Here is a 10,756-nt window from a genome sequence, read left to right as displayed (position 1 = left end):
AATAGTTGAAACAAGAACGTTTATTTCCATGTTGCCAACATATTAAAAGGTTACTATGATTTAAGATACTACAAGTTTCTAAAAACGGCAAATTCAATTTTAAATAACACCAGATCTCGACCTTTCATGCATTTTACAGGCATTTGGCATCAAAGTCGTTTATTTTCTAATAATTTTATTTAAATAAGGCATTTCTTTCCATTCCACTTACAGTTGAATATAAAACATTCGCTTAAATTTGGATGTTCATTTTTTTCGCGTAAAATTATGATTTACTAACACTTTTCTGTTATTTCTTTTTTCTTTAAATTACAATAATAATAATAAGATATACACGTAAAAATAATGATTTTCCTTAATGATCACTCTTTTTCTTCTTAATGATTGTTTATATAACAAATACTGACGATGTTTTTTTTTCTTCATTTCTCCAAACTCCTCGCAGCATTCTGTTCACTGTGTGCTGGATTTGATTTTCTATGTTTTCAGCCGATTTTGTAAAAAAAATGTGGTAATTTTCGGCACCCTTCTGGTTTTTTTTTATTCAAGTATCTCTTTTTCGAATTACTTTCCGCGTTGCGCGGATCTTATTTGAATCAATTTTTCGGTTTTCTTTTTGTTCTGCTGTCGACATCCTGATAGCTACGAGATATTCTTTCCCATTGATGCGATCTATCGTGTTTTGTTAATTTTTATACGGTTGAATTTGTTTTCGACAATGTACAGGCTTTAGTTTAGTTCTTTCGTGTTTTTTCTTCTATCAATGGTTTGAAAAGGTTCTTGTTTGACTTGTTTAGGGTGGTTATTTTCCTTTTGCTGAATTTTGTTAAAAAGAGATTCATGATTAAAATAATTTACTTCCTTTAATCGGTTGCTGGGTTCCGTTCTGTTGTTTCAAAAACGCAATTATTTTAACTTGGTTTACCATTCCTTTTTTAGAGAATATTTTTAATTTTCCTATTTTTAATACATTAAAATACTAGATTTGTAAGATACACTAGTACTTTCGGTATCGGCTAGAATCCGATTTCTTTTTTGTTCTCTGTACGCTGGATGTAGTAGTTGTGTTTTGCTTTCTTCCTTTAAATTCCTGTTCCGAGACTGCTAACAGCCCAACATTTTTTTTGTCAGTGACATCTGCTGGCCGAGAAGAAAAAATTGTCTATTGGTTTAGATGTGCATGTGTTGCATTTCAAGTATATCCGTTATCCTTGCCTATGGAATTCCATGTCACGTTTTGTTTACTATACATTTTGTGATTCAGTTGGTTTAAAGTTTCGATTACATTAGAGAAATACAATGTTTTGTGTTTTGGGTGTGTGTGTTTTTTCGTGTGATCTTATTTTGTATTTTACAAGTGTGTCGCAGGTGGATTTTAAATATCGCCATTCGTTAAAAGGGCGTTCAAAATGGTTTTCCGATTACAATGTTTTGAAAACGATACAATACTCAAACAGCCTTAGTTCACCATGTTATACTCAACATGTTATACTCAACTTACCATGTTATACTCAACAAGGTCAACGGTAGTTGAAATATGAAAAAAAATATATTTAAATTACAATATGAGAATTACCAATTTTTTAGCAATTTATTTAAAAATACAAAAAAAATCATTTTAAGATTTGAATTAGGAAAAAAAACTCCCGACACCTAAAAACTTTAAAAGTAAAATGCCTTAATAAAACCATTTGTAAAAAACATTGAATTTTATTTTAAACACATTCGACGCTCATGAAGACTTAAAACATAATGTGGGAAATATTTTCTCGGTTTCAAGGATATACCATTTGACCTAGAAGAGGAACTTAGCACTGTTGATTACTTACAGTACAACAAATTACGTTATGTGTTCCTTTCAAAATTATTTAAAAAAAACTCATGTTTACCTACTTTGATTACTTTCAATTTTAATCAAATAACTCAGTTCAATTGCAGAATTTTATGAGGGGTAGTCCTAAATTTTAGATCAAAATTATAGGAAATTAGAAAATGCATTGGTTTTTTATTTAAATTTTAAACTTGTGAGAAATTAACTGAAAGATTTTTATTTGCGAGCTTGTTGAGGAAGGAAAGATTATGGGCCCTATTACATAAAACGAGTCGAGTAACTCGAATCGACTCCAGTCACTATCGAATCCAGCAAAATTTAGTATTACGGTAGTCGAGTGAAACTGATCGAATTAAAAAAACGGAACAAAGCAAACTTGGCTCGGTAAATCGTGACAGCTGAGTCACGAACTTTCAAGCAGTCGACTCAGTCAAGCTACTCGACTGAAATTCGACTCGACTCGACTTCTGTAATACCAAAATGGCTCACTCGAGTAAAATGACTCGGGACTCGTCTTATGTAATAGGGCCCTATTTCTCCGCTGAGTATTGATCATTTTCAAAACAAATGTTTCAGAAGAAAGTTCCATCCTAGAGCAACGAAAATCTTTACACTTTCGAGAGTAGATCGGTAACACCGCGATCGATTTCTATCTTCTTGTTGATGATGTTGCTTCATAACCGTAGGTAGAATTGGGTTCAGATTTTATGCAAATAAATAATTGTTCAAAGAAAACTAAACTTTCCATCCACTGTTTGTTTACTCTCACTCTACATCCATTTTCACGAGGAAAAAGTTAAACTAACTGAAAACTATTACATTCCCACATTTACACCGCCCGTGAATCATTTACATGTAATTGTAAAAGATTTTGTTTTATTTTATATCGATAATCCTCGCTCACGTTCCCTTTCTACATTCTTCCGCTAGTACAATCACACACTCGTCCCAACCTCACCATCTTAAATCTGCTGCAACCGATACTAAACATTACCCCATTTTATTCACTTCAATTAATGTTATTTATTTGTAGCTTTTGCGCTTGCTTTACTTGCAGCATAAACCGAGCTATTTTTTCAACAAGAACCGTCCTGTGTTTTTTGTAACCAAATTAAAATTCATTCGTCTTCCATTTACGATATCCTATATTGCAATATTTCCGTTTTGAAAACTTTCGCTTCCATTCCGGTTTCTATTCTTGTTATCGGTTCTTGCCGTGCAGTTTTTTTTCCAGTAATTTTATTTCCCAGATAAATTCCGTAATTAATAGTTTTGCTGGGTTAGTTTCAGTGTGGCTCTGCCCAAATACTTCTTTCTTAATGCCTTTGTAATTGTCGTGATTTCTTTTTATAAAAATCTTTGATCGTGTTTGTTTATTTTGTTTTTTTTTTTGGGTCGCAATTGATGTTATATTTTGTTTTTCTATTTTTACAGATCCACTTGGTGCCAATTTCTAGAATACGGTATTAAGTATTTCGTGACCATAGGTTTCTAACTTGTACGTTTTAAACACTAGGAAATCTTGTAGACCCGCAAGAAAGTTGAAATGCAATTCAGTTGTAACTGAATGCAGATTCTGCAGGGCTGAGCGATTGGACCATTGTTGGCCGGGATCGTCCGGATACCGGACAATGCATCCGTCCTAGCAGGTCCACCACACTGGCCACAATACAGTCACTCTCCTGGCGCGTCTCTGCATCTGGCCGTGGCATTATGTGTGCATATGTGTTTTGTGTAACATTTTTACAGCTTCAGGATGAATGGTAGATTTTTATTGGTAGCTGTTCCTTGGTGGTACGTGCCGTCTTTCGTTAAGAATTGGTATTTTCTCAACATGTGTTTCAATAGGGCTCGGAGGGAAGGGAACTTTCCTTAAAGTTGGTAGAACTTGACCAGCAGAAGTTAAGCGACGGCTTTCTACTGGTTTTCCTCCTTCACCCTATAATATTACAACTGTCACTGGGACACCGACGGACTCTTCTTGTCGGAATCTTGACTTGCCGGACCACCACTGTTGTTGGGTCCTCCCGGACCACCACCTCGATCTACCTGCCACGCGTTAGGACCTCCAGGACCTCCTCCCGTCATCGGAGAATCATTGTGACCCCCAAATGCGTTGTGGCTGTCGTGTTCGAGCGAATTGGCCGCATCGTACTGCGTATTTTCCAGCCTGGTAATCAACCTCTCATCCTCGTCGCCGAATTCACCACCCATTAGCGAGGGTTCTCCCACCACCATCACGTCCTGTAGCAAGAATACAACAATCATTAACCCAAACTTACTAAGCAGAGAAAATAATCAAGTTACTCACCACCTGAGAGGCTAGCGGAAAGTTCGGTCCCGGAGATCGTTTCTTGCTAGGCACTGGAGGCCCCGCATTTCCTACTCCTGCACCGGAACTGGATCCCTTGCGTTTTCTTCGTTTGTTGGCCGGCCTTTGCGCATCTGAAATTATATATGGTTGGATTATTCAAAAACCAAGTTGGTACTGTGGATATCACGTTTTTTTAATCGCCCTCAAGTATTTAAACTTACCAGGAGGTGCCACCATCCGTTGCCACTTTTGGAAAAGCGTCGTTTTAAGACAATCCCGCGGGCTGAGCGCGTACGCTTTGTGTCTGGACATTAACTCTTGCATAGGTTCTAGTATCACACATAGCTAAAAATGGGAATCGAATTCGGGAGCAAATGAGATAAAAGACATTGTGCGATTAGTATTTATCACAGACAAAATCGACCTTTCATAGCTTCCACAAACGGCAGGTTCTTTACGAGAGAACTTAAATGCAATTTTAAACATACTCAGATAAGCAGTAATGAAATAATAATCGAGTTTCTTCAACTCAACTATTTTCTCTTTTGTAATTTACAATGTTTGGAAACTTTAATTGAAAGCTTTAAACGACTTGGATTTAGATTTGCGTCATTCCAAACAGTAGCCTGTTGAAAAATTTCACAGCTGTTTTACAGGTAGAAAGAATAAAAAAGGAAAGTGTTGAATTAATGCCAAGAATCTAACACATCTGCACTTCCGCCGTAGTGGAGCCATGGTTCGCACTCTGTCATGCGAACATCGCCGTCGATAATGTCGATAAAACATCACCACTCACGCGCAGATAATTTAGTGTCGAATTGGTGATCCCTTGCCGGGTGATGTTCTTGGTCAACTGTTCCAGCATGGTCGGATCCGGCTGTTGGGTGTGCATGGCGACCACCGATCGTGGTATCAGCTCCCGGTGGGCCCGCACCGCGAAGTGCCACGACTTTATCCTCATCAGATCGTCGAACGTGAACTCCAGTATTAGTCGACCTTCGGTTATCACCTGGTATGATGATAGAAGAATATGAATATTTTCAAAAAGACCTTGCCGGAAACAACTTACCTTCGTGTACATAGGCTTCCCGTGTAACGCCTCCATTGTGCATTGATCACAATCTAGCGTAATGGATGTATTGTGGAAGGATTCCTTTGAGTGCCGCAGGTTAAAGTACAGTTCCGTCACTCCGCCTTCGAAGATACTTCGGAAATACCGCGGAATTAGTGTGCGTCCTATAGCTGTAATAGAGAGTAAAGGTATAGGTTACTCATTGCTATAAGATTTAAGATCGGACACCTGATTTCTCTTAAATGGTTTATTTAATCCCTCAAAGACTAACCCATCGATCCATAACAAGCTCACGATCGACGGCGACGAGCTGGAGATAGTCGAAGACTTTGTTTATCTCGGCTCACTGGTGACCGCAGACAATGACACCAGCCGTGGGATTCGGCGGCGAATGAACAGCGGAAATCGTGCCTACTACGGACTCCAGAAGCATCTACCGGCCGTAGAAGACTTAGTCCCCGCACAAAGTGTAACCTTTAGACAACGCTCATTAGACCGGTTGTCTTCTACGGACAGGAGACGTGGATATTGCTCGAGGAGGACCTGCACACACTCGGAGTGTTCGAACGACGAACCATCTTCGGCGGCGTGCAGGAGAACGGAGTATGGAGGCGAAGGATGAACCACGAGCTCGCGCGACTCTATGGCGAACCCAGTATCCACAAGGTGGTGGACGGATACGCTGGGCGAGACATGTTGTGAGAATGCCGGACAACTGTCATGTAAAAACAGGTGTTCGCTACAGATCCGGTAGGAACCAGAGGAGCAGGGGCGCAACTAGCGAGGCGGTTAGACCAAGTGAGGCGTGATCTGGCGAAAGTGAGATGTCCGAAAAATTGGAGAACGGTCGCCATGGACAGATTGAATTGGAGGAATATTGTTCATCAGGTTAATCATGTAAATAAATAAATAAAGGTCAAGGATCGAGCTGGAGTTTAGGGAAAAGAGGGACATACGTGGGTTCACCATGAGTCATCCCATTGTATCCATGGGCCCAAAGTAGCCAACTGGAAAGCCACGTACCTCGCCGACTTTACCACATGGATGATCAGAAAAATAAACTTCTGAAGGTCCACAGCGGATACGTGTCCTTGAAAGGGGTAGGATAAGTAGGCAAGGACTTAGAAAACTAGATCAAAAACCGATGATATCGTAGGCATTAATGCATAACAGTGAGGTCCTGAGTCGATTCTGTGACACCGACGAATTCGCCACGAATTAAAGGAAAAAGTTCAAGTTCTGTAACAGACGCTCGTTCAGGAATTCCAACGATTGGAAGAGCATGCCCAACGGTCCCAAAAATATTCATAAAAGCACATAGAATGAGAGACGGCAATGATCGCAGGTATTATCATGTAGGTACATCTTGGACGGCAAAGCTCCTCAGATCGGCTTGTCCAGTGAAATAAAGTGCAATTTTCTTCATCTGCTCCCACAAGCTGGAATTCAAACCGACGATTAGAAGGTTCAGTTCGCACCAGCTGACCAACGAAAACGGCCTCAGACTAATAGATCTCGCCGCCTCCTAACAAATGGCCGTACGTAGTACCTTTTTCAAGCACCGCCTCCCACACAAGTACACCTGGAGATCACCGTATCAAACGCAATCACAGATCGTCCACGTTTTGATAGACAGCCGACACTTCACGAACCTGTTAAGGCGCCAACATCGAGTCAGACCATTATCTGGTGATGGTGAAGATGCGCCAAACACCCTCCGTATTGAACAACATACGAAACCGAGACCCGCCTCGGTTAAATATCGCACGAATGAAACAACCTGAGGCCGCGGCAGACTACGCGTAATCGCTCGAAGCCGCGCTGCCGGCAGAGGGCGAGCTTGACGAAGCCCCTCTCGAGGACTGTTGGGATACCATCAAGACAGCCATCAACAGTGCTGCGGAGAACGTCATCGGTCATATGGAACGAACTTGACGAAACGACTGGTTCGACGAGGAGTGTAGGAGGGTGATGGACGGAGAGTATGCCGCGCGGGCGGCAGTTGTGCAAAGAGGCACCCGTCGAAATGTGGAAAATCATCGAAAGCAAAAGGGCCAGCGAGTCCGAATGTTCCAGGCCGCATGGAGTAGGAGGAGCTCGAGGAGCTGGAGCAGCTCCATCGTTCCCAAGAAATACGAAAGTTCTATCAGAAACTCAAGGCATCCCGCAAAGGCTTCTGGCCGCAAGCCAAAATGTGCCGGTATAAGGAAGGGCAGCCTGACGGACAATCGTGAGGTGATCAAAAGGTGGAAGCAGCACTTCGATGAACACCTGAACGGCGCACATGCAGGAGATCAAGACGGAGGGAGGTACATCGCCGGCGTAGCCAACGATGTAGAGGAGCCCCTCCTAACGATGAGTGAACTAAAGGAAGCAATTCGTCAGCTGAATAGCAACAAGCCGGTTGGGAAGGGTGGCATCGCAACTGCTGAACTCATCAAAATGGGCCCGGATAATTTGGCCAACTGCCTACACCGATTGATAGTTCTGGGATATATAACAGCTACCGGAGGGGTGGAAGGAGGGGGTAATATGCCCCATCTACAAGAAGGGCAATAAATTGGACTGTGACTCTACCGAGCAATCACTGTCCTAAATACCACCTACAAAGTGTTGTCCCAAATCCTACTCCGCCGCCTAACGCCACAAAAAAACAGATTCGTGGGAAGTCATCAGGCCGGCTTCATTGAGGGACGGTCTACGATGGACCAGATCTTCACATAACGACAAATCCTTCAAAAATGCCACGGACACCAACTTCCTATGCTACATCTATTCATTGACTTCAAAGCCGCATACGACACGATCGACCGTGACGAGCTATGGAAAATCATGGACGAGAACAACTTTTCCGGGAAGCTGACCAGGCTGATCAAGACGACGATGGATGGAACGCAGTGCTGTGTGCGGATTTCGGGTGAATTGTCGAGTTCATTCGAATCACGCAGGGGGCTTCGACAAGGCGATGGTCTACCCTGCATGATGTTCAACGTGGCGCTAGATTGTATTCGCCGAGCGGTGGGCGAAATGCGGGGCACGAATTTCAACAGATCCAGTCAATTATCTGTTTTACCGATGACATTGATAAAGTCGGCACATCATCTGCGGCGGTGGAGGAGATCTACCGCAAACTGAAACGCGAAGCAGGAAGGATTGGGTTAATGATTAAAACTTCCAAGACTAAGTATATAATGGCCTGCGGATCCGAGACCGCCAAGCCCGCTTGTCCAGTAATAACAAGGTCAATATCGACGGCGACGAGCTGGAGATAGTCGAAGACCTTGTCTATCTCGACTCACTGGTTTCTGCACCAGCCGTGAAATCCGGCGCCAAGTTAACAGCGAAGTCGTGCCTACTACGGACTCCACAAGCAACTGCGGTCGAGAAGACTTAGCCCCCGCACAAACTGTAACCTGTACACAACGCTCATTAGCCCGGTTGCCCTCTACAGGTACGAGACGGGGATATTGCTCGAAAAGGACCTGCGCACACTCGGAGTATTCGAGCGACGAGTGTTAAGAACCATATTGGGCGGCGTGCAGGAGAAGGGAGTGTGGAGGCGAAGGATGAACCACGAGCTCGCGCGACTCTACGGCGAACCCAGTATCCAGAAGATGGTAGAGGCTGGCCGGGTACGCTGTGCAGGACATGTTACAAGAATACCGGACGACTGTCCTGCAAAACAGATGTTCGCTGCCAATCCGGTAGGAACCAGACGAGCAGGGACGCAACGAGCGAGGTGATTATACCAGGTGGAGCATGATCTGGCGTATGTGGGATGCTCGAGAAATTGGAGAACGGTTGCCATGGACCGAGTGAATTGTAATACTATTGTTCATCAGGTTATGTCACCAAATAAATAAATAACTGTTTAATCGAATAACAATTTGAGGTTAAAAAGAAAACTTACTATATCTTTTTGGTCCATCTTCCAAGCAAAATGTTAGTGTTAGGGTTGCATCATCCTCGAAGAACTCGTTGGCAAACGAGTCCCACCAACAGTTATCACTTTCCTGAGAAAAAGAAAATAGGGAAAGCATTAGTCTGTTATCACACAAAATAACCAACTCAGATACTCACTTCAGTTCTTTGCTGTAATCGCTTATTAAGTTCATATATTCTATAGTCAGGTTGTCCGAAGTATGCATGCCTTCTGGGAACATTCAATTGACTGTAAGGAAACCTGTTTGTTAAGAAACAATCAACGTTTGTTAGTTAGATATATCGTTTCACGTACCTCTGATCCATTCGTTCTACTGGCTGCGGACCACTCATCATGTGTCCTTGATTCATTGGCCCACCCATGTTGGGACCATTGGGTCCATGCCCAAACGGGGACCCCGGTGGCATCCCAAACTGGGGCCCACCGAAACTTCCCGGTCCTCCAGGAGACGTAAAGTGAGGCCCACTACCAAACGCCGACCCGGAACTACCCGGTCGGCCAAATTGAGGACCATTTGCGGACGGCGAACCAAAGGGACCACCAGCAACGGGACCGCCTCCGGGCCCGTTATACGGACCCGGCCCACCCGCGCCAGCATTTGGAGGAGGAAAACCTGAACCTACGTTTTGTGGAGGTCCAGGACCCGGCGTACTCGAGCCCGAAGGGGCCGGCGATGCCGTGTACTGCGGGGTATTTGAGCCGGTTCCCGGAGGAACATTTTGGTAATTGTTTGCCGCGGATCCTCCCGCAGGAGAACCCTGGCCAGCGGCGGGAAACACCGGCCCGCCGAAGTTATTCCCGCCTGCCGGTCCACCAAAGCTATTAACTCCACCGCCCTGACCGCCGGGCCCTCCGCCACCTCCGGGACCTCCACCACCACCCGGGCCACCCGGGCCACCAGCTCCTCCGGGTCCACCGGCTTGCTGTGATGGATCGGCAGGACCCGTAGGCGTTCCTTTCCAATTATTCGTAGAGTCCTCCAGTGTAGATGGCAAGCTCAGGGGCGGTCCAGCATTCACTCCTCGACGACTTAATCCTGGAATGGGAGAATGAAAAGGATATTGATTCAGTGCTTGTAAGCTATAAAATTAAAATGTGTAAAAATCGATAAAATTTAAAGACGAAAGAATCAGTTTTGTTATGTTCCCAGCTTCTGAAATCGTTAAACTTTACCGTTTTAAGGCTTACATTTAAGACATTACGATTCGTTTTAATAAATAAAAATCTCAACTTCAAAGACAACATTTATACATTTATACTGACGAAAGTTCAGCTGAAACCCGCGTTACACCTGGCAACTATGAACAGATTCCTTTTTTTTTGTTGCACTCACTTGCCACATTACATACCAACAGAAAATATGGGTGTTTGTTGAGCACCTTCTACACCAATACAGCGGCAAGTAGATTATGCGATCAGGCAGGATAGACTCCTACCGTCATCGTCATTGGGTCGTCATCGAATTCATTATCCCCGACAACCCGTAGCTCCTTGTTTTTGCCACCCTCCGTGCCGCCTCATGTGCGGTATCTGTTGTGACAGAACCGGTTTTTTGTTTCCTTTTTTTATGTATTTATTCGCACCAACACCAAGATA

General features: G+C 43.5%; 1 protein-coding gene across 1 annotated transcript in view; it reads right to left on the bottom strand.

The window, feature by feature from the left end:
* Positions 1-232: 232 nt before the first annotated feature.
* LOC129742795 (LIM domain-binding protein 2) overlaps positions 233-10,756 on the bottom strand; it is an 11,130-nt gene continuing 606 nt past the window's right edge. The window contains exons 2-9 of the mRNA XM_055734735.1: positions 9,455-10,240; positions 9,298-9,400; positions 9,128-9,230; positions 5,215-5,387; positions 4,942-5,154; positions 4,367-4,490; positions 4,143-4,276; positions 233-4,075 (exon numbers count right to left, since the gene is read on the bottom strand). Of these exons, the coding sequence (XP_055590710.1) occupies positions 3,788-4,075; positions 4,143-4,276; positions 4,367-4,490; positions 4,942-5,154; positions 5,215-5,387; positions 9,128-9,230; positions 9,298-9,400; positions 9,455-10,240 (1,924 nt within the window). The 3' untranslated portion in view covers positions 233-3,787. The remainder of the gene's footprint in view (positions 4,076-4,142; positions 4,277-4,366; positions 4,491-4,941; positions 5,155-5,214; positions 5,388-9,127; positions 9,231-9,297; positions 9,401-9,454; positions 10,241-10,756) is intronic.

The sequence above is a fragment of the Uranotaenia lowii genome, chromosome 2, assembly GCF_029784155.1.
Source record: "Uranotaenia lowii strain MFRU-FL chromosome 2, ASM2978415v1, whole genome shotgun sequence".
NCBI lineage: Eukaryota > Metazoa > Arthropoda > Insecta > Diptera > Culicidae > Uranotaenia > Uranotaenia lowii.
This window is presented reverse-complemented; position numbering and strand designations above follow the sequence as displayed.